Source organism: Echinops telfairi, unplaced genomic scaffold (genome assembly GCF_000313985.2).
Source record: "Echinops telfairi isolate 266 unplaced genomic scaffold, ASM31398v2 ScPeMD7_5;HRSCAF=22, whole genome shotgun sequence".
NCBI classification, from domain to species: domain Eukaryota; kingdom Metazoa; phylum Chordata; class Mammalia; order Afrosoricida; family Tenrecidae; genus Echinops; species Echinops telfairi.
The window spans coordinates 23,490,242-23,515,807 of NW_022103901.1; the positions used below are offsets into that span (position 1 = coordinate 23,490,242).

General features: G+C 39.8%; 1 protein-coding gene across 1 annotated transcript in view; it reads right to left on the bottom strand.

Annotated features, from left to right (window-relative positions):
- The window catches only part of LOC101660058 (phospholipid-transporting ATPase ABCA3-like), a 206,495-nt gene that overhangs the window by 180,152 nt on the left and 777 nt on the right, over nucleotides 1–25,566 (bottom strand). Inside the window, exons 3-4 of the mRNA XM_045285074.1 lie at nucleotides 21,587–21,714; nucleotides 1,278–1,419 (exon numbers count right to left, since the gene is read on the bottom strand). Of these exons, the coding sequence (XP_045141009.1) occupies nucleotides 1,278–1,419; nucleotides 21,587–21,714 (270 nt within the window). The remainder of the gene's footprint in view (nucleotides 1–1,277; nucleotides 1,420–21,586; nucleotides 21,715–25,566) is intronic.

A 25,566-nucleotide genomic window follows, 5' to 3' on the forward strand; every position in this document is an offset into this window, starting at 1 on the left:
ACATGTCATGAGAGAACAAGAAGAGCATTGAAATAGTGAGTATATGGATCTCTCAGAGCAAGAGATCCCAACTGAAGTCCAACAACCTCTAAGTCAATAACCTTGGGACAGCAGTCACCTGCTTCTTAGGTGTTGCAGCCTTAAGTTTAAGAAAGTATGCCAATTCCTTCAATCTGCTACAGGTCAGGTTGAGGGAAAGCCTTGTCTGTTTAGTGGGTTTTCCATATTGAATCCTTCTGGTATGGCCTGGGATTGTCTAATAGTTGCAACCATTCTCCTACCAGCTATGCTACTTCCACTTTTTATTGATAATGCTAAAATTAGTCCATAGCTTTTCCATGATATTGAATATTTGGTAAATATAAACTAAATTTTCATAATAACTGATAAACACAAATCTCACATTTTCTTATCAAATAATATACAACCCCACCCCCATCTATAACTTTGTTGTACTGTGGTGGTTTGTTTGTTGCTCTCTATGCCTTTGATATTTCAAATACCAACAGAGCAAACTATTATGGACAGGCTTCCGGGGAGATTCTAGACAGAGAAGAGAAAGAACAGTCGATGTTCTATTTCCAAAAATTGTTCAACAAAAACATAGAGATCACAACCAAAGCATTGTGTAACTTGCTTGTTTGGGCCGTGTCATCACAAGGGGTCAAGAACTGACGGAGAACATCCTGTTTGGTGAAGGAGAGGGGAAGCGAGTTTGTGAGTGACTCCGTGGGATGGATTCTGAGTTACAAGAATGATACAGAATCGGTCCATTTCGTTACACTAAAGATAAGATTGTAGGAATCTACTAAAGTAGGAATCTACTAAAATTTGCAAATAAATTTAAAATTTAGATCACAATTTTTAAAGTTTTACATCAAACCAATAAATTATATGTAGGCACAGTCAACAGACAGGTGAATGTGTATTATGTAAGCAGAACAAATAAGTACATGAAGATATATATTTGTACAACAACAAACCATTTGCAATTGAGTTGATTATGACTCATGGCAAGCACATGCATTTCAGAGAACTGTTCCTTTGGTTAGCAGTTAAGGACATCACTTAATTAGATCTATTAAAATAAGATTCAAAAGATGGTCCAGTGTAAACAATACCTTTTCACACACATAGGATTGAAAAGTAGTTTTTGATGCAATGTAAAAATTTTACATTATCATAAAAAGAATAAACCCATTTTCTCATCTGTTATATAAATGTACATTAACAGGCAATTGTGATGATAAAATAAGCATGTTTAAGGATATGCTCACCAGGACTTCCAGAATCAGGGTGACTAGGGTTCCCGTATCTTGCAGATGTCTGATCAGCAAAAAGGGTGGATGTCTGCCAGCCTATCTTGGTTGGCCACCGAAAGGACCTCTGTATCCTATTAAAACGCAGATGATATTTTACCTAGAAATAGCAATGGGAAATAAACTATTTTTAAAGCTAACCTGAGGAGCAAATATTAGAAATAAAGAAGAGTTAATGTCCACTTGAGAAATAGTGTGATTTAAGGATCTGAAGGAGACTCACCTAGTGCCAAAGTGATTCTGAATGCCAAAAATTGACAATGACTGAGGCACAAATACTCCCAATTACACTTGATGTCTACCCAAAATCCAGACAATTCACAAAACCAGATATCCATAATTATATGAAGAAACTCTTTTTTAAAACAACAACCAGTTTTGTTTTTTTAAACATTTTATTAGGGGCTCATACAACTGTTATCCCAATCCATACACACATCAATTGTGTAAAGCGCATTTGTACATCATTCTCAAAACATTTTCTCTCCACTTAAACCCCCCACATTAGGTCCTCATTTTTCCCCTCCCTCCCCGCTCCCCCCTCCCACATGAGCCCTTGATAGTTTATAAATGGGCATTTTGTCATATCTTGCCCTGTCCGACGTCTCCCTTCATCCACTTTTCGGTTGTCTGTCCCCCAGGGAGGAGGTCACACACAGTTCCATGTAATCGGTTCCCTCTTTCCTACCCATTCTCCCTTTACCCACCCTGTTTTGCCACTCACACCACTGGTCCTATAGGGCTCATCCATCCTGGATTCCCTGTATTTTCAGTTCCTATCTGTACCAGTGTACCTCCTCTGGTCTAGCCAGTCTTGCAAGATAGAATTCGAGTCATGGTAGTGGGAGCGGGGAGGAAACCTTTAGGAACTAGAGGAAGGTTGTATTTCTCATCTTTGTTACATCGCATCGCACCCTGACTGGCTCATCTCCTCCCCGAGACCCCTCTGCAAGGGGATCTCCAGTGGCCTACTAATGGGCTTTGGATCTCCACTCCACACTCCCCCCATCATTCACTATGGTAAGATTTTTTGTTCTGATGATGCCTTACACCTGATCCCTTCGACACCTCGTGGTTGCATAGGCTGGTGTGCTTTTTCCATGTGGGCTTTGTTGCTTCTGAGCTTGATGGCCGCTTGATTACCTTCAAGCCTTTAAGACCCCAGACGCTATACTTTTTGATAGCCGGGCACCATCAGCTTTCTTCGCCACATTTGCTTATGCACCCATTTGTCTTCAGTGATCCGTTCGACACCCCGTGATCACACAGGTCAACAACCAGTTTTATTGACACTTTATTTACATACCATACAATTCAATAGTTAAATCATATCGGGAAGAATATAACCATTACCACAACCAATTTTAGAACATTTTCTTCTTCCTTGTACTAATTGTTATTAGTATAATTGTTATTATTTTTAATTGTGGCAAAAAATACACACACAACAGAACAGTCTTTGATTCAGCAGCTTCTACATGTAAAATTCAGTGCCACTGATTGTACTCTTCAAGTTGTACAATCATTTTTGATATCCTTTCCAAACTATTCCACCACCATTAACATAAACTTAATGCCCCCTAAACAAAAAATTTTCCTCTTTTATCCATGGTAACCATTGATCAACTTTGTTTTTCTGTTTTTTAGTAATTTCCTTAATATAATATTCACATATCATTAACACTTCCCTAGTCACTTTTATTTACTATTTATTTATTTAAAAGATCATTTTTGGGGGGACTCTTACAGTTCTTACAAAATCCATTTATCAATTGTATCAAGCATATTTGTACCTATGTTGCCATCATTATTTTCTAAACATTTACTTTCTATTTGAACCCTTGATATCAGATCCTCTTCTTTCCCTCCTTCCCTTGCAACCTTTTGATAAATTATAAATTATTATTGTTTCATATCTTACACCGCCCACTGTCTCTCTTCACCCATGTTTCTGTTGTTTGTCTCCCTCAGAGGGGCGAGGGGGAAGAAGCAACTCTTATATAAAATAGATGCAAATTAAAACTACAAAAACACTTCTAGCATTTATGAACTATACACCTGTACAACAAAATCTGTGTATCTATCAATTTATCCCTCAATACATTTACATTAAAAAATGTATTTCAAAGTAAGTTGCAGACATCAGTACATTTATGCCCAAAACTTCAGTGCTAATTCAAAATGTGTTTTAAGTTGTTTTCAGGTAAATTTTACCTACAAGAAAACCCACAAATCTTAGAGTATGCACCAGCTGAGTTTTGATAACTGTAATGGTACTTTATATAACCTAGGCTCCTATCAAGATACAGAGCATTACCTTAACCCTGCAAAGAACTATCATGCTCTTTTTCAGTTAATCTATATCACATTTCCTTAGAGACATCATTTTTACCATTTTATTTCAGCAAAGGTTAATGTTGCCTGTTCCAAAGCTCAAATAAATGCAATAACACAGTATTGTACTCTTTTGTGTAAGTCTTCGTACTCAGCACAATAGCTTTGAGATTCATTTATGCAAATTCTTTTTCCAATAGAACATACCTTTTTATTGTTGAGTAATATTCATAGTATATCAGAACTCATTCGTTATCTGGCAGATGGATAAATGGTTCTTCTAGATAATAGCTTTCTCAGTAAAGCTGCTATGGATATGGACAACCATTGTGGGAAGCAATAAAGTGCTACCCCAAACAACTGGGGGTAGAAATTCCATATGAGGTAGCCATACTTCAGCCTAGAGAAGTAAGAGCCATAACATGAACAGGCGTATGCCCTCCCGTGTCACATTGCAGCACTGTTCACAAGAGTGAAAGTTAGGAACATGCCAAATACGCATCTGTAGAAGACTGGATGCAGAAACTTCGGTACAGACACACAATGGAAGACTAGGCTTTGCTTTAAAAAAAACAAGGATGGGCCCACAAAGCACCTCATGACAGGGATGGACCTGGAGAACATCATGCTGAGTGCAGTTAGTCAACCACAAAAGGACAGCTATCTTATATGACGCCACTACTGTAAGGGTAAAAACCCAAAGACTTTCATTCCAAAGGGAGGGAAGGCAAGGGTGAGAAAGGAAGAAGCGGACTAGAAGCTTGATGGGTACTGACTTGGTTGAAAGGGAGGATAGCGATTCATAAGAAAGAGAAGAGAAATCAAGGGTGAGGAGGTGGACGGGTGGGATAGAATACATCTACAAACAACAACTAATGTATGTTACTAATCTGTGTTACATTACTAAATATATTAATGTGCTGTTTCATACATTACATGTAAAATATATTTTATTTAAAACCCAAACCTACTGCTACCAAGTTGATTCTAACTCATAGCATCCTACTATGGGGTTTTTGAGACTATAAACTTTGCAGAAAGCCGACAGCTCATCTTTCTCTTACAGAGTGGCTGGTGGCTTTGAACCAGCAGTCTTGTAGTCAGCATCCTAAAATACACATTAGACTTTATATCCACTGCCACCAAGTCAATTTTGATGCAGAGCCATCCCATTGGACAACAGACAATGGCCTGTGGTTTGAGGCTGTGAATCTCTACAGGAACAGAGGGCCTCATCTTTTCTCAAGGAGCAGCTGCTGTGTTTGAACCATCTGCTTAGTGGTTAGCATTCAGCTTGTAGCTCACTATAACACATGATAAAATATACATATCAGTAAAAACCTATATATCTATAATCTGTTGTTCACATCATTTATCATCATTATATTACACAGTTAAGTATATTACTACTATTAAAAGCTAACACTAAATCTACTAGAAGAAAGAAATTTACAAAGATTAGGGGAGAAATAAATGAAAACAACATAACCAGAGGTTGGTTCTTTGAAAGGATCAGTAGACTCAACAAATTCTTAGCTAGACTAATAAAGAAAAAAAAAGTGTAATTAACCAAAATAAAAAATGAAAGTGGAGAGATTACAAGTGACTTAAAGAAATAAAAGTAGTGATGACAATCCTAAGAACTGCATGAAGATGAGTTTGAGAACCTAGACGGAATGTACAGGTTTTTAAGCATACATCTACCTAAGCTGATTCAAAAGGAAATATTAAATCTTAACAGCTCTGTAACACACAAAGATATTGAATGGTAATCAAAAACACCTCCAACCAATAAACAAACATCCTGGAACAAACGGATTCATGGGGGGAAATCTACCCAACTATTTAAAGAAGAACTCACACCAATCTTGTTTAAGCTCTTGCAAGAAGTTGGGAAGGAATAATTCTTAAATAATTTGGAGAATCTAACATTATCTTGGTATCAAAAACAGACAAAAGATGCCATAAGAAAATCATAGGCCAATATTCCTTTTAACTACACATGCAGATAGAAAAATCTTCAACAAAATATCAGTGAAAGAATCTAACACTATTATAAAAGAGTCATACACCAAGTAGGAGTTATTCCAGGAATGTAAGGTTGTTTCAACATTAGAAACTCAACCAATGCAACACACATTTATAGAATGAATAAATAAATAAAACCACATGATAAAATAAAAAGAACCACAGGATCATTTCTATTCATGCAGAAAAGGTATTTGATACTCCATAATCTATTACCCTTTTCTTGATACAGACCCTTAATAGGAAGGAATAATAGAGAGGAAGAGCCTCACTATGATTAGGGGACATATGTGAAAGAACACCCCCAGCCAATATGAGTATTGTACTTGATAAATATTGAGACCTTTCCTCTTAAAATTAGGAATTCATCACTCAAATTTAATATTATACTGGAGATCCTAGCCAGAGCAATAAGACAAGAAAAAGAAATAAAATGTACCCCAGGTTGAAAAAGAAGTAAAATGATCTGTAACCACTGACATGACCTCATAAACAGAACTCCACTCCTCATGCCCCCACTACACAAATCTGCAAGATAAGCTTCCAGAGCTAGTAGAAGAATTTAGCAACGTTGCAGGGTAAAAGGTAAAAAACCAAAACTCTCTAATTAGTAATACAAAAATGTATACAATGAAAAGTATAAACACTGCTGAAAGAAATTAAAGAAGACATAAGTAAATTAAAAGACAATCTGTGTTCATAAATTGGAAGATTTAGTATTGTTAAAATGTAACTATACCCAAAGTGATCTATGAATAATCCTTGTCAATGTTCCAAAGGAAATAGAATAATCAATCTTCAATTTTACATGGAATGCCAAGAGGCCTCATATTACTAAAAGAATTTTGAAGAAGAACAAAGCAGAGAACTTACACTTCCTACTCTCTACAGCTACAGCAGTGGAAAGAACTTGAAGCTGTGAAGTGCTGCCGAGGAGGTGTAGACTTAGAGGGACTCCAAGTTCAACAAACAAAATCCTGCTGGTCCTGTGCCATCCTCACAACCTTTGCTATGCCTTAGTCCACCTTTGCAGGCACTGTGTCAATTCATCTCATTTAGAGTTTGCCTCTTTTTTGCGAATTCTCTGCTTTATCAAGCATGCTGTACTTTCTCCAGGGACCAGTGCCTCCCCTTCCTGGGGACATGTAAGTCAAAATTATATGCCATCTTCACTTCTAAGGATCATTCTCCCTACACTTCTTCCAAGACAAATTTGGTAGTCCATATTATAGTCAGTATTTTCCACCACACTAAAAGCCTGATACTAGTATAATAGCGGATACATAAGACCGGTAAAACTGAATAAATCATCCAGAAATAAACCCACATATCTAGAGTGGGCTAATTTTTGACAAGGATGCTAAATCCATTCAACATGGAAAGAAGAGTTTCTACAATAAGAGATATTGGGAAAATTGGATTTTCACATGCAGAAACATGAAACAGGACTCTTGCCTTACATCATGCTTGAAAATAAACTCAAAATGGATTAAGGATTAAGGACACAGGGGCAAGGCTTTGAACAATAGATTAAAGTAAAAACAAATACATTGGACTTCATAAAAATAAAATATTTCTGCTCATCAAAATCTTTACTCCAAAAAATATAAAAAGACAAGTTATTGATTTGGAAAGCATCTTCAAATCATGTCTGGTAAGAATTTGATAAACAAACGATATATAAAACTTCAAGAATTAAACAAAAAGCCCACAGCAGAAAGCTCAATCAAAAAATGGGCAATGGACTTGAATTGACATTTCTCCAAAGATTTTCAAGTGGCCAACAAACATGTACACTGAGGGGGAGAGTCTCAGGCCCAATGAGTCGAAAAGCTTCCTGGGGCTGGCCATTTTAGCAGCCTGGTTTCTCTTACAGAGGAACCTGCCCCAGGCACCTCCATGTACCTCAGTGCTGGTGGGGAGTATCAGGTCTCATGGGGAAAGAGAGCATTTCTCTTGGCTGCTTATTGAGAGCAGAGCTCCAATCAATCTATCAAAGTGACTCATTTGATTTGGGAAATAATTATGCCTACCTGGGTTGACTTCTGTTGCTAGGCTGAGGGTTGGAAACACCAACTATGGGTCACCGTGTGTTGTCTGGGGGCATGTTCTTACATGCAGGCTGCTCCAGGTCTGGGGTCCCAAATCAACTTGCCTTCTTCTTACCACCCTTCAGAGTCCTCCTGTGGTTGCTTCTAGTATTGTTTCCTGGGTTTCTAGTTGTGCTAAGCCAGGGAGGAAAAAGGTAAAACGAGTCCATACCATTTTGCCCAGACTAAAGTTAATAATGTCATTTGATGAACAGACATTTTAAAAATTCTGATGAAAGCTAATTTATCATTTTTATAGGTACTGTTTTTTATGGGCCAAGAGCATTTTCCTTCTAAGCAAAGAAAATATTTCACTGATATTTTTAACTCAAGGAGCTAAATGACTTTAGCTTTCATATGAAAATATACCATCCATTTCAAATTAATTTTTTACACAGTGTGCAGTAATCTCAAAGTTTGTTTATTTCTTCCCAGATGGATGTCCAATCATTACAGCACCATTGGTGGAAAATAGCTTCTTGACCTCTCAGATCTCATGGGTCCTTTGTAGAAAATCAAGTAATTGTATTAAAGAAGGTCTGCATCTGGGTTATCTATTCTGTTTTATGTATCTACTGATGGATCATATGCCAGAAACACATCGAAATGAACAAAACATCAATTTCTAAAATCTATAGAAAACGGCAACACCTCAATAAGAAAAAGACACGAACAGACCATTCAGCAAAGATGACATCCAAATGGCAAACACGCATATGAAGAAAAGCTATCTGGGAGACACCACTCAAAATAACAATGAAATACTACCTTACATGAATAATGAAACACTTTAATAAATAGAAAATAGCAAAGGTCAGAAAGGCTGTGGAGACTCTTGAAACTTCATATACTACCAGTGGGACTGTAGACATGTCCACCACCTGTGGAATCCAATATGGTGCTACCTCAAGCAACTGGAGATAGAAATTCCATGGGACCCAGCAATCCCTCTGGCTAAGCATATATCCGAAGGAAATACTAAGAGTTATAACACAAATAAACATAAGCACACCCATGTTCATTGCAGCACTTTTCCGAAAAACAAGACAATGGACACAACTTAAATGCCCATCAGTAGATGCATATATCAAGAAACTTTGGTACATACACGCAATGAAATTCTATGCATCCATAAGAAACAATGATGAAATTCCTCATGGCATGGATGGACCTGGAGAACATCAGTGAAATTAGTCAATCACAAAAGGACACATATTATATGAAACCACTGATAGAAGTGGGGTTGGGGGGAAATTACAGGCTTCATACAAAAGGGAACTGACTTTGGAGATGGCCAAATGGAGGGGAGAGGGCAGATAAAGCAATGGACTCAACTACTGCTGGGTTAAATGGGCTCAACTATGGGTAAGAAGGAACTCAAGCAGAAACAACCCTGACGATGGTACAGGGCCCGGCGGTATTTCACTCTGTTGTGCACAGGGTCACTATGGGCTGGAACCAATAATCCATAAGTGGAGAAATCAAGAAGCATATGAAAGTAAAGTATTGGGGGGTTGATTAATAGTAGATTTGAAATGTAACCCCCTTCCTAATTTACAATTTAAAATGTTTTTTTTTAATATAATGGAATTTTTCCATGGACCTATTGAAGCCTCTTGCTATATATATTTATAACAATAAAATTTTTTTAAAGTTAAATTCTCTCTGTTGTAATACCTGTAGTGCTATCTCTATTCCTATCTGGATTTTGACAGCTATTAATTTGTTCACTTATTATGAAAGATCAAAAAAGTGAAGGAATAGATAGAATGAATGAATAGGTAAATAAACAGACTTTGAGTGAGAGTTCATAGCAGCAACCCTACAGTAGCGGATACTGTGATCAAAAGCCTAGAAGCAAGAAATAGCATAGTGCAGCTAAGGGATTTACAGCAATGAAGTATTGCTAAATATAAAAGACTGTAGCAGAAATGAACTGCACAGGTTTTCAGGTACCAGCACAATGATAACCAGGTATGTAACATAAAGGTTTGTACACATGAGCTGAGCAAGCTGATGCGATCATATTTGAGTTTAAGATGGATCATTGTAGCAATCATGGATAAACAGACAATTGTGTCAGGAAAGTCAAGTAAGATAGGGAAAAACTGATACCAAGGGCTCAAATAGAAAGTAAAGGTTTAGAAAATGATGATGGCAAAATATGTACAAATGATCGATATAATGAATGTATGGATTGTTTTAAGAGCCCCCAATAAAATGATCTTCAAAGAGCTCAGAAGCAACAAAGTCCACATGGAACAACATATCAATCTGTGGGATCACGAGGTGTCGAAGGGATCACTGAAGACAAATGGGTGCATAACCAAATGTGGCGAAGAAAGCTGATGGTACCCGGCTATCAAAAAGTATAGCGTCTGGGGTCTTAAAGGCTTGAAGGTAATCAAGCGGCCATCAAGCTCAGAAGCAACAAAGCCCACATGGAAGAAGCACACCAGCCTATGCAACCACAAGGTGTCAAAGGGATCAGGTATAAGGCATCATCAGAACAAAAAATCTTACCATAGTGAATGATGCGGGGAGTGCGGAGTGGAGATCCAAAGCCCATTAGTAGGCCACTGGAAATCCCCTTGCAGAGGGGTCTTGGGGAGGAGATGAGACAGTCAGGGTGCGATGAACAACGATGAGAAATACAACTTTCCTCTAGTTCCTAAATGTTTCCTCCCCGCTCCCACTACCATGACTCGAATTCGACCTTGCAAGTCTGGCTAGACCAGAGGATGTACACTGGTACAGTTAGGAACGGAAAATACAGGGAATCCAGGGTAGATGAGCCTTACAGGACCAGTGGTGTGAGTGGCGAAACAGGGAGGGTAAAGGGAGAATGGGTAGGAAAGAGGGAACCGATTACAAGGAACTATATGTGACCTCCTCCCTGGGGGACAGACAACCGAAAAGTGGGTGAAGGGAGACGTCGGACAGGGCAAGATATGACAAAATACCAATTTATAAACTATCAAGGGCTCACGAGGGAGGGGAGCGGGGAGGGAGGGGAAAATGAGGACCTAATGCCGGGGGTTTAAGTGGAGAGAAAATGTTTTGAGAATGATGTACAAATGCGCTTTACACAATTGATGTGTGTATGGATTGCGATAACAGTTGTATGAGCCCCTAATAAAATGTTTTTTTAAAAAAGATAGGAAAAAGCTGGTCGATATCAGAAAGCATACCACTGCTAAATGTGTCATTGAGACACCTTAAGGGATTGAGGTGGGCAACACTACTTCTATCACTAACTGTGTGGTAAGAATAACAATAAATCCAATTTTGTGCCATCGAGTCAGTTCTGATTCACAGTGATCCTCTGTCCACCAGAAGGAAACACTCTCAGTCCTGCACCCTCCTCACCATTTCTGTGTTTGAGTCCACTGTTGCAGCCACTGTTGCCAATCCATCTCATTGAGGGTATGCCTCTATGTTTGCTACCCTTCTACTTGATCAAATATGATGTTTCCCCTGATAACATATCCAAAGTACTTGAGATGAAGTCTCACCATCCTCGTTTCTAAAGAGCATTCTAGCTATACTTCTTCCAAGGCACATCTGTTTATTCTTCTGACAGTCCTCAGTAATTTCAGTATTCTTTACCAACCGTATACTTCAGTGTATTAAATCTTCTGTAATCCTCCTGATTCATTGGCTACTTTTCACATGCACAAGAGCTGATGGAACCTGCAATAGTCAGGCTTACCCTACTCTTCTGACCCCAGTTAGGTCAGAATTTATCCCCAGTCACATGGAGCCAGGTCAAAATATCCTTGGCCAATTGGAACCAGGTCATTGGCTACCAGTTGAAGTCTGACTTCAACCCAGTCAGTGCCCTCACCCCAGCCTCCCAGCCTTCTAGAGCCAAGTCACATGTGAGTTACACTCTGCTTTATCAATTGGATGTGCAGCCCTTCTCTATCACCCAGTCACCCACACCTGGGAAACGGATGTGACCCAGCTAGATCCTGATGGCTCACTTCCTTATGTGGGTTCATCAAGTCTTGGTTGTTGTTAGGTCCCGTTGAGTGGGTTTGGAGTCACAGCAACACTGTGTAGAACAGAACAAAACATGGCCTCAATACTATGCCATCCTCACATTTGCTCTTATTTTTGAGCCTATTATTGCAGTCACTTTGTCAATTCATCTTGTTGAGGGACTTACTCTTTTATATTGTCTCTTCTATGTTACCAAACATGATGTACTTCCCCAGAGACTGGCCTCTTCTGGCAACATGTCCAAAGTACATGAGATGAAGCCTTTCCATCCTTGCCCCCAAGGAGCATGCCGGTTGTACTTCTTCCAAGACAGATTTATTTGTTCTTTTAGCAGTCCATGGCACTTGCAATATTCTTTCACAGCATCATAATTCAAATGCATCGGTTTTTATTTGATCTTCCTTATTCAATGTCCAATTTTCATATACATATGAGGAGATTGACCATACCATGGTTGGGGTCACCTTATTCCTCAAAGCAACCTTCTTGCTTTTCAATACTGTAAAGAGGCCTTTTGCAGCAGATTCACCCAATGCAAAGCATCTTTTGACTACTTCTTGACTGTAGCTTCCATGAGTATTTATTGTGGATCCAAGTAAGACAAGAGCCTTGACAATGTCAATCTTTACGCCATTTATCATGATGTTATCTATTGGTCCAGTGGTGAGGATTTTGGTTTTGAGGTAGAATCCATAATGATGGTTACAATCTTTGGTCTCAATAGCAAAGGCTTCAAGTCCTCTTCACTTTCAGCAAGCATAGTTGTGTCATCTGCATATCACAGGTTGTTAATAAGTCTTCCTCCAACCCTGAAGCTGCATTCTTCTTCATCGAGACCAGTTTCTTTATTTGCTCAGCACACAATTTGAATACATAGGGTGAGAGGACACAATTCTGATGCACACAAATTCTCTGTGGCTCACAAAATTAATCAAATTCATTACCTATACTGGAAGCCCTGGTGGTGCAGTGGTTATGCATGGACAGCAGTTTGAAACTTTGGGGAAAAGAGGAGGCTTTCCACTCCCATAAAGATGAACAGTCTTGGGCATTCACAGATGCAGTTCTATCTTGTCCTATAGGGTTGCTATGAATCAGAATTGACTTGTTGGCTGTGAGTTTGGTTTTTTATTTATTTCCTAAACCCAAATCAAACCAAACTCACTGCCAAGGAGTCAATATCAACTCATAGTGACTCTACAGGACAAAGTAGAACTGCCCCTTTGAGTTTCTGAGACTGTAACTATTTACAGAAGTAGAAAACCATGTCTGTCTCCCACATATATTTATAGTTACTCATTTATTATAAACAGAAAGGATGTAAAGGAAGAGATGTATCAGGCAAGGTCTGAGAGAGGTACTGGCAGTGTGAGGCTTCCACTGTTGCAAAGATGTGTCACTTCCTCTTCCATGCAAGGATGTTCTCACCAGTACAGGAAGCCCCAACGATGTTCCAAGATTTAGAGTTTGTCAGTCATTGCAGGCTCAATTAATATGCATGACTAAGGCCTTAATGCATAGCAATGGTGGACTGAATGTGGACTGCATCATGCCCAATTCCCTCCCCCAAATTAGCTCTCCAGGTGTGTTCATTGGGTTTCTACAACATCTGCACAGTTAAAGTGCTGTCTGGGTGTCTTAGAAAAGCCGAAGGCTACATTCAAAAACCAGAAACAAATGCCCCAAAGGCAGTTCTTTATCCCACTCAAGTGTATGCATTTTGTCTTTTGTAAACCATGAAAATACAGACTAATCAGGTAGGCAAAAATGGGGGAAATTCTGAATGCATGAATGGGGAATCCGGTTCAACTAGTTAAGAAGCAAATACAGTAAATTAATAGTAAGAATAAACCTTTAGACTGTTTTGAAGAGTCTTCAAGACAACACAAAGTATTGAATCTAACTCCATCTCAGCTGTGGAGGTGAATCTTAGAAAAATTCTAAGTGCTGGCATATCTGAATGGGGTGGCTTCAGAACTAAATCCAAACTCCATTTTAAGTTGAGATACAATTTTCATTTCTACCATTCTAAAAAATGTCATTCAGTCTTTTCCTTGTCCAAGTGTGACTGGTCAAATAAGAAGAATCAAGTTTTCCAAACGAGATAAAGAATTGCTTAGTTCTCATTAAGCCTGTTTATGCAGCTGGCTTCAGAAAAGCTATCTTAACCAGAGGAAGGTTAGGGATAGAACTGATCATGTTACATGAAGCCATACATGAGATGGGCTAGCAGGACTGGCCATGGTTTTGATCTACTATTTTATTTGCTTTCATTGAAAAAGGTGACGAACATCCCAGGATTTAAGAATCTTACAGTCAGGAAACAAACAAACTCCAGTACTCTTTGTTTTAACGTTGGGGAAACTTCTTTTTTTGTTGGCACTGAGACCACAGGTGAGCCGATCCTCCCCTCCCCCTCTTCTAGCCCATCTCCTTGCTCCAGTTCAAACAAGTAAGAAGGAATCCAGCTGCCACGTATGCATATGATAGCATCTGTGATATGCATAACGACATGCAGAGTGCCCTTTGCATGAAATGGCTGCGGGACAATTCATCTAAAGGAAATCGGGTGCTGTCTACGCAAGTGGTAACACTCCTGGTATGCTCTGTGACAGGCAGGGTTTACTGTTAGAATATCTTTGGGGCAATTGGGTATATCCAATAGCCACCACCATTACCTTGAGAGACTTGAGCCTATAACCTGACCCAATTACAAAATCTTAATATCTTATATATAATTTAAGAAGCACATTTATTAAGACTTCAACAAGTCAAAGAAAAGACAAAGATAGACGAGGGACGAAGACCATAGAAAGAGGTCATAATGGCATCCCAAGGTTTACAAAGAGTTGGCAGCTTAAATAGGCCATAAGAGAACAAAGGAAACTGTCACAGAAGTACGACTGTTAGCAGATCAATACATCACCGCTGTAGGTGAGACTGCAGAAACAAGAATGGGATCGTATAAGTGGGAATCATACATTATATTTGACAGAAAAATTGCAAGATTCATACAGGCTGAGCTGACCAAGATAATGAGGGCATTACTGATGACTATGCGACTCTAGTACCACAACCTCCATCAAGGACACACTAAAGGAAGTCCCTAAGGGAGACAGACCTTCCCTTGGGGAGTGGTGTTAATTCACCTTCCAATGTTCATATTCCTGGTTAATGCTGTTGCTAGGTGCTATCTAGTCAGTTCCTATGAACAACACAGCACCACCCAATCCTATGCCATTTTCAACTCACGGTTATGTTTGAGCCCACTGTTGTAGCCACTGTGTTAACTAATCTGTTGAGGGTCTTCCTCTTCTTCACTGCCCTTCCACTTTACCAAGCATGCTATTCTTCTCCAGGGTCTGGTTTCTCCTGAAAACATGTCCAAAGCACATAAAATGAAGACACACCATCCTTGCTTCCAGAGCGCATTGTTGGTACTTCTTCCAAGACAGATTTGCTTATTGCTCTGGTTTATTTCTCATAGTACTTTCAATATTCTTCGCTCACACCATAATTCAAATGCGTTGATTTTTCTTCCTTTTCAATGTCCAACTTTTGCCTGCGTATGAGGCAACTAAAAGTAGCCCGGCTCAGATCGGGCATATTTGAGTCCTCAACATGATAGAGCTTGTTCTTTGATTTCTTGACTGCTGCTTCTGTAAGCATTGATTGTGCATCCAAGCAAGATGAAATCCTTGACAACATCAATCTTTTCTTTGTTTATGTTAACTATTGATCTAGTTATGCAGATTTTATTTACAATGAATTGTAATCCAGACCGAAGGCTGCAGTCATTGATCTTCCTTAGCAAGTGCTTCAAGTCCTACTTGCTTTTAAAAAATTTTTTACCACACTTATACATTTGTTGCCCTCATCATTCTCAAAATTTGCTTTCTTCTTGGGTTCCTGGGATTAGCTCATTTTCCTTTTTTCCCTTCCCCCTCCCTCCCCACTCCTCTCTCCCTCATGAACCCTTAATAACTTATGAATTATTATTATATCTTATCTTACACTGCCCGGCGTCTCCCTTCACCCACCCTTCTGTTGCCCATCCCCCAGAGAGGAGGTTATATGTAGATCCTTTTGATTGATTCCCTCTTTCTACCCCCCCTTCCCTCCCGGTATCGCCACGGTCACCGCTGGTCCTGAGGGGGTTCATCTCTCCTATATTCCCCACGTTTCCAATCCCCATCTGTACTGCTATGCATCCTCTGGTCTAACCAGGTTTGCAAGGTAGAATTGGGGTCATGGTAGTTGGAGGGAGGAAGTGTTTAAGAACTAGAGGAAGGTCTGTGGGTTTCATTATTGCTATACTGAACCCTAAGTGACTCATCTCCTCCCCACTACCCCTCTGCAAAGTATGTCCAGTTGTCTACAGATGGGCATTGGGTCCCCATCACGCGCCACCCTCATTCACGATGATGATTTTTTTTTCCTCCCCCGCCTTTGGTGCTAGAAGCCTGGTCCCTTCGGCCCTTCATGATCACACATGTTGGTGTGCTGCTTCCATGTGGGCTTTGCTGCTTCTGAGCTAGATGGCCACTTGTTTACTTTCAAGCCTTTAAGTCTCCAGATGCTATAGGTCTTGATAGCCGAGTACCATCACCCTTCTTCACTACACTTACTTATGCACACATTCGTCTTCAGCGTTTATGTGGGGAAGGTGGTCAGCAAGTCCTACTTGCTTTGAGCAAGCAAGGTGTGTCATCTGCATATCCAGGTTTAAACAAGCCTGCCTCCAATTCTGATGCCACATTCTTTCTCACATAGTCCAACTCCTTGTATTATCTGCTCAGCATACAGTCTTAATGGTGAGAGGACACAAGCCTGACACTTCTTTTTCCTTATTTTAAATGACCCAATAGTCCCTATTCTGTTGCAGCTACTGTGTCTTTGTCTATGTAGAGGTTCTGCATGAGTAAAATGAAGTGTTCTAAATCCCCATTTCTCTCAGTGCTGTTCATAATCTGTTATAGTCCACACAGTTGAATGCTTTTGCATAATCAATAAAATACAAGTAAATCTCCATCTGATATTCTCTTCTTTCAGTCAAGAGTCATCTGATGTCAGCCACAATATCCCTTGTGCTTCACCCTCTTCTGAATCTGATGCAACAGTTATTGCATGATCGCCAGCTGTATTTTATTTGCATGTGATATTGATATGGTGCTGTAATTTCTGCATCCTGATGGGTCACATTTCTTTGGAATGCAGACAAATATGAATCTCTTCTAGTCAGTTGGCCAGGTAGCTGTCTTCCAGATATCCTGCATAAGCCAGTGAGTGCTTCCAGTGCTTCATCAGCTTGTTGAAGCATTTCAGTTGGTATTCCAACAATTCCTGGAACCTTGTTTTTCACTAATGTCTTTAGTGTAGATTGAAGTTCTTTCAATGCCATTGTTCCTGATCATATGCTACCTCTGGAAATGGTTGAATCTTGACCAGTTCTTTCTAGTACTCTGTATTCCTTCCATCTTCTTCTGATATTTTCTGCATCGTTAGGTAGTTTGCTCAGAGTACCTTTCCATATTGCAACTTGAAGCTTGGACTCTTCTTCTGATATGCAAAGCATGTCCATGTCTTATAGTGTTCAAATTACTGGGTTTTGCACATTTCATTGTAATACTTCACTTTGTCTTCTTGAACTACCCTATAGAAGACTCTCAGCTCTTTTAGTGCATCATCCCTCCCCCCCTCATTTGCTTTAGCTGCTCTATGATCAAGAGAAAATTTCAGAGCCTCTTCTGACATCCACTTTGGTCTCTTCTTTATTTTCTATCCCTAATGATCTTTTGCTTTCTTCATGAGTAAATTTTTTGATGCCATCCCACAGTTCATCGGGGCTCTGTCATTAGTGTTCAATGATTCAAAGTTATTCTTGAGATGTTCTCAAAATTCAAGTGGGGTATACTCAAGGTCATGTTTTGATTCTCTTGGATTATTTTAATTTTCTTCAACTTGAACCGAAACTTACATAGGAGTGATTTAGTATCTGTTCTCAATCAGCTTCTAGCCTTGTTTTAGTTGCTGATATTGAGGTTCTCCTTTGCCCCACCAAACATAACCCCCTAAAAAAAAACCCACCCAAAACCCATTGCCATAGAGTCAATGCCAACTGACTCATAGCAACCCTCTAGGACAGGGTAGGCCTGCCCCTGAGAGTTTCTGAGACGGTAACCCCTTCTGGGAATAGGAAGCCCTGTCTTTCTCCTGAGGAGAGGCTGTTGGTTTCAAACTGTGGACCTTGCAGATTGAGCCCAACTTTTAATCACTATGCCACCAGGGCTCCTCTAGAGATGTAGTTAATTTAATTCCCGTGTATTCCATCGGGTGAAATATATATATACATACATACATATATATGTGTATATATATATATATATATATATATATATATATATATATATATATCTCATTTGTGTTGTTGAAAAAGCAGTATTTGCAATGAAGACATTGGCCTTACAAAATTCTATCATGAGCTCTCCAGCTTTGTTTCCATTACCAAGGCCACATGTTGCAACTACTGTTCCATCTGCTATTTTCAACATTTGCCTTCCAAACATCGATAATGCATCCAACAACAAAGCATTTTTTTCTTAGTGTCCTCGTTTTCAGGTCTGTTGCTGTGAATTTCCTTGGGGGAGTTGGAGTTGCTGACCTATGGATGTGGAGCTGAGTGCCTTCAAGCTGAGGCTTGCTGAAGTGATATACTTCTGGGCACTTAATTCAGGGAGGTGAGTTTGGTAACTCACAGAACTCATGCTGAACACCTTGGGGTTGAGGCTTACAGTGCAGTGGCATTTATTAGCAGAACTGATCAAACTTTGTAATATGTATCAAACTTAATAAACAACTCAACTCTGAGGATTCTCACTGGCATTATAACTTGTTAACTTCCTTAATAATCAAGAATTTTGTCTGTGAGTTCTGTGTAGCCATTACAATGGATATTATATTGAATCCAGTGAGGTAAAATAGAGAACTGTAATTAAGACAACACACTAGCTTTAGTGGTGGGTGTGTAAACTTGAATAATAGGTATATGAGCTGGATTTCCTGTGGGTAGAGATATTATCCTATCACAGACAACATTATATGCCAAGATGGATCTGGAAATGCTCTTCTTGATAATGGATATAATGTCATTCCTCCTGAATTTGTCATTCCCAGCATAAAATGGGAAACTGAGGATCGGGAAGAGAATGTGTGTGGCCAAATTCTCTAAGCTCATAGTCAAGAGTATGGACAGCTGACTCTGGTGGAGAAAGGCCTTCACATTTGTGATAGAGATGACCCCCAGTCACATTCTCCTGACTAAACATTATCCTCACAATATCCCACCATAATAGTGTTACTTAAAGATGCCTCTTACAAGTTCTCATAAACTCTCTGCATGGCCAAAGGCTACCTATCTCTGAGAACAAACAAGTTCTATTCTCCTCACGCAAAGGGCGATCAACTTTCTTCTGCCTGCCCCCACTACTGGTTTTGGATTACTTCTCCAATGAGTTCAAGGACATCTAAGGTTAAGACACTGCCCACCTTGTTACGTATGTGACTGATGGGCTTGCCTGCCCCCAGACTATATAAAACCATTGGAAAATACGTTTTCTTTCTCCAGATCCTGCCTTTGGGCAAGGCGAGCCCTTGTACCCTTTGTCTGTCTCTTTATTTTCCTTCAATTGCACAGCCGCTCCTCACAACCCTTTCAGCTGTGAGGCTGGACCTCACAGGAAACCGTATGCTTGTCTGACTTCATCCCCGTATTATTGCAATTTCAGTTCACTTAATGCCTATGATATTGATCTTTATGGATTCCATTTATTTTGATGATTTTTACTTTTCCTGGATTTATACTTCATACCTCCCACTTTTCAATTATTAACATAAATTTTCAGCTGTTTCATCTCTTTTTGAGTCATGCCCCATTAACAAAATAAAGTTTTCAAAGTTTTTGTTCTTCCAACAAGGCCATGGTATTCAACTCTTCTGTGCGAAAGCAGCTCTTCACCTGTCGTAGTTTGAGTGGTTTCTGATGAGGTGCTCATCTTCTGGCTCTATAAACTGACAGTGTCTTGTTGCTATTCATGTGGTTTTCAGAATATTTAATAATGTTCCACTAGTATTCCAAAGGCTTTAAGTGGCTAATCACTCAGAAATGGACAGCCTAGTCCTTTCCCATAGTCTGTCCTTAGTCTAGACACAGCACTAAGATCTGTTCACCTCAGATGACCATTAACCAGGACAACACGCAAGTCACAACTTGTCTGTCAGTTTTCCATCTTGTGGGCTTCCTTGTTAATAGCCAGAAGGAATATAGACTTAATGCATATGACGACTCAGAATAGATTTTGGACTTTTAATATAACCATAGCCTTCTGTAAAGAATATACTACATAGGCATGACATCCCAGAATAAGACCAGGAGAAAGAGGAAGTTATCTATTCCTGTATAGATTCACAGTCTTGGAAACTCGAGGGTAACAGTTCTATTCTTTCTCATAGGGTTCTGTGAGTGGGTTTGGTTAGTTTATGAATAAACCATTTGAAATACACAGTGACAAATAGAGAATTTATGAACTGACAAACGAGAACATGTATACGTCTATGAAACTAGTAGTACAGTGGGTAAAGCACTTGGCTGTTAATCAATAGGTCTGTGGTTTGAACCCACCAGCCACTCCCTGGGAAATCCCTGTTGAGCAGTTCTAGTCTGTCCCTTAGAGTTGTGAAAAGCTGTAATCAGCTGGATGGTAATGGACTTGGATTTTGTTAACAGGATACACTCAAGATCAGGATAAACCAGGCATAGAGGATACAACTGAGGAGATAGGAGACATGTGGTGAACACAGCTTCCCACCAAGACAGCTCTCAAATTCTTCTTGGCCATACCTGCAAGAAGATCCTTCTTTGGGCTATGTCTTTAGATCACCTACCCTCAGCTGTGTCTGCTGCCAGGTGCTTCTCTCACTCCTGCTAGCTGACAGACTCTGCTACCAGGTCCCTTTTGACCTCTGCTCTGTGCAAGTATCACAGAGCTCTTTAGCTCTGCCAAGCTGCTCTGTTCACAAGCCTCCTACCCAAAGGCATTCAGAAATCTCTTGTTCTCTGCGGACTGGCAAGCATACCACCGGGGTCTGCTAGTCCCAGGCTTTTCACTGCTTGTACTGCCATTGACATTTCTCATTATCTTGCACTACCTTCAGCATTATAGCGTTCTCCTCTAGATCTAGGAGGTTCTTGGGGCAGGAAGTACTAGCCTAAAGGATAAACTGATCTCTAGGCTCTTCTTTATTGGAGTGAAGTCTCCTCAACTTCTGGGGATTAACCCTTTTATTCCATTTCAAGGTATGGCCACAAGCCAACCAATCCCTGCAAGGTAATGCCTACTTTATATTCCCTATTTACATAATGACATAGTGGTTACACATTCGGCTGCTACCTGCAAGGTCAGCAGTTTGAAAATACCAGCTACTCTGTGAGAGAAAGATGGGGTTTTCTAGTCCCATAAAGAGCTACACTCTTGGAGACACAGTGGCAGTTCTACTTTGTCCTATAGGGTCCCTATGGATTGGCATTGACTTGATGGCAGTAAGTTTGGTTGAAGTTCATTTACATAGTAAATGGACCAATTCCAAGGTGTGTAAAAGCGACAGAGCAGGAGGCCAGCCAATTATTTTGGGGCAGAAGTATAAATCCAAAGCCAGAAAGACCATTGCCCTGCAGGGGTCATTATAATATAGTAAATCATGAAAATCCTAAAAACTAGAAGTATAACTATAAGACCTCTAACTAAAATGTCTCACCTGAAGTGGCAGAGGATCACTGCTGTTTTGGAAGTCATACTCAAATACAATAGCAGCCAGCACTTTCTCAGACTTATAGTCATACTTAATATAGGTCTCAAATTCAGTCTCTGAAGAAAAGCCTCGAACTGTAGAGAGAGAAAATTTCCCACATAAATGAAAATACCTGACAATCCCTTCTGGGGTACTGCTTTAGACAGGTTAAAGTCTATCCAAATACTTTAAGTGAAAAAAATACAACTATTTCTCAAATTCTAGCATCATGACTAATGGACATTTGAGGCTGAACAAATTTTTAGGTATACCATAGAGCTTAACTACAATCTTAAATAATCATCATTATAAAATCATATATAAAGATAAGGAATTAGTTATTAAGGGAAATGTAAATCAGAATTATTATGAGATTAAAATTATAATGGCCACACCTCATAGCCACTAATATGATAATTTGGGGTGATGTCACCATGGAGAAGTAAGAAGTGCCAGGGTCCCATTTCCCCCCGAGAGATGCCAACAAGCGGAAAGTATAAGAAGTAAACGGGCTGTAAGCAAACAGTCAGGGGTACACAGCAGTCAAGTGAATGCTGCAGGAAGCAAGGAGTGGGTTCACATGGTAGGAAAGTGCTGTGGCTCATTGTTCCTGGCACGGCCCCGTCTCCCCCTCACTGTGGCGGCAGACTTGAATCAGCAGCTCTAGGCCCTGGTTCTGGAAGTAGCTGAACACGCCTAATTCACAAATCATAGGGCTTTCTGTTCTAACATGTCTATAGGCTCCATAAGGATGGAAGCAAACCACTCATCTTTGCCTCATCCATCTTAGACATCACGTGTGGCATAGTGTGAAATGCTGGAAGGCAAACTAAAAGTATGCAGCCACCTGATGCCCCTAAACAGTCAATAAGATACAGAGAGCCAAGCTGAGAAAAAAGGAGAGAGGAAGGAAACCAGGGAAGGATGAAATGGGCCAGAGGTGGGGGATGGCATGGTGGAGATGGATTATTCTTTAGAAATTAACATGTCCCTTCTAGCTGTAATTCCTTCTGTGATGTCTTATAATTCTGGACTCAATGTGTGTGGCTGTAATTCCAGTTTGGAAGCAGTTTTCTGAGATACAGAATTAAGGGCAGGATTAACATGGGCTAAATCCTGATCTTAGGGTGTTAGCCAAGTCACATCCTTGTTTTTCTTGGGGGCATTTCCCCGCTCTGTCCTCTCAGAGTGCTACCTGTAGAAATAGCAGAGGGCAAATTTCTTCTCTGTCCTCTCGGGGGTGCTATGAGTAGAAATCAACTTGATGGCAGTGAATTTGGGGTTATAGTTCATGTTCATAGGAATATTAACATTCAAAATGCTCATGGGAAGTAGAATAAAAAAATAAAGAATTTTCCCATGAACGTCTGAAATCTCCTTATGTAAGAGAATACAGGACTCCTTATCAGTACACCTGTCTTAAAAAAAAGTGATAAAACTGTTTCCTGAAAAAAACAACACATACTTTTGCAATGGTATTTAGGCATTCTTTCTTTCTTTTTAAAATTCATTTTATTGGGGGCTTATACAACTCTTATCACAGTCCATACATATATCCATTGTGTCAAGCACATTTGTACATTTGTTGCCATCATCATTCTCAAAACATTTTCTTTGTACTTGAGCTTTTGGTATCAGATCCTCATTTACCCCCTCCCTCCCTGGCCCCCTTCCTCATGAACCCTTGATAATTTATAAATTATTATTGTTTTGTCATGTCTTACACTGTCTGACATCTCCCTTCACCCACTTTTCTGTTGTCCATCCCCCAAGGAGGAGGTAATATGTACATCCTTGTGATTGGTTCCCCCTTTCTACCCCACCTTCCCTCCACCCTCCCAGTATGGTCACTCTCACCACTGGTCCTGAGGGGTTAATCTGTCCCGTATTCCCTGTGTTTCCAGTTCCTATCTTTACGAGTGTACATCCTCCGGTCTAGCCGGATTTGTAAGGTAGAATTGGGATCATGATAGTGGGGGGAGAGGGGGAGAAGCATCAAGGAACTAGAGAAAAGTTGTATGTTTCATTGTGGCTACACTGCACCCTGACTGGTTCATCTCCTCCCTGCGACCCTTCTGTAAGAGGATGTCCAGTTGCTTACAGATGGACTTTTGAGTTCCCACTCCATTTGTTCTTTGATGCCTGATACCTGATCCCATCGACACCTCATGATCACACAGGCTGGTGTGCTTCTTCCATGTAGGCTTTGTTGCTTCTCAGCTCGATGGCCGCGTGTTTATCTTCAAGCCTTTAAGATCCCAGACGCTATATCTTTTTATAGCTGGGCACCATCAGCTTCCGTCACCACATTTGCTTATGCACCCACTTTGTCTTCAGTGATTGTGTCAGTAAGGTGAGCATCATGGAATGCTGGCTTAATAGCACAAAGTGTTCTTGCATTGAGGGAGTACTTGAGTGGAGGCCCAATATCCATCTGCTACCATAATACTAAACCTATAAATATATTCACATAGAGCTATTTCCTCATCCTAATATATAAATATATTTACATATGTACATGCCTGCATTTAGACCTCTATAGATACCCTTTGCCTCCTAGTTCTTTCCTCTATTCCTTTTACTTTCCTCTTGTCCCACTATCATGCTCAGCCTTCATTTGGGTTTCAGTAATTCTTCTTGGTTACATTGCCCTTGCCTACCAGGCCTCCTACATCCTCCTTGCCACCAATTTTTGGGGTCACTTGTTTTTCCCTTGTCCCTGGGTTTGCTAACACCACTTCCTTTCCCCCTCCTCCCTTTCTCCCATGTGCCCCTAGAACCGTAGGTCCCATTGTTTTCTCCTCCAAATTGTTTATCCCACTATGGTATCTAGATAGACCTGCAGAAAAAATAATATGCACAAAACAAGACAGCAAAACAAAGCAACAAAAGAACAGAAAACAAAACAATAACAAATCAATGACAAAAAAAGAGAAAAGCCTGTAAATAGTTCAAGGTCTGTTTGTTGACCTTTCGGAGTGTTTTGCAGTCGAGTATGATGGGATGCCATGCCCTGGCCCCAAAGCCTATTCTTGCTATTCCCTGCGGACTTCCTCATTCTGCTCCCCTGGCTGTTCTGTTGCACACCCTTAGTCTTTTGCCTTGGTGTGCTGAGGAATTATTTCTTAATAACCCTTTCATTTAGGAGCCATTTTTAATTAAACCAGCAACTATTAATTCCAAGCAAAGCATGTAATAGGAATATTACTGTAGCACAGGCCCAAATTATTTTTAAAAGGTCATGCTGGAAGGCAAGAAAATGAAGCACCGAGGCAGAATCAGACCCATATTCCAGATCCTAATTTCCCTGGGTATGTCTATTTTAAGTATATTTGCAGTTTTACATTTGACTGAAAAAACCATGTTCTGTTACACTTTATTTTGTATTGCTGTTGTTGCGGCCATACATAGCAAAAGACACAGCCATGCAAACATCTCTTCCTGTACAATGAAGTAACATCTTCATCAGGTATTTTCTCTGATTTAACTTTCTTAGTATGTTTGGAGATTCTAACACTTGCTGGCAAAATTTTCCATTTATGAAAAACTGGAAAGGTTGTGGCGTCGCAACACAAGTGGTAAAACACGTCAAAGTGGGCAGTCCACATATTTGAACCCCAAGAAAAGCCACTAATATTATATAACAGAACTCCATTTTTTCCATTTAAAAAACTTATGGATATGGTTTTGATGACATCTCTAAAAGCTCAAATAACTATACATCCTATTTTTGCCCCCTAAATATTGCATCCCTTTACATTTAGATCTATCATTCATTCTGATTCCAGTTTGCATTTGGGAAAATGAGGTCAACGTTGATTGTTGTAGCTAGTGATGTCCAATTATTATAGCACCATACGTTGTAAAGACTATGTTTCTTCCATACCTTTAATTTTACACTTTTGTCAAAAAACATGTCAACATATGCCTGGTCTCTGAAAATAATT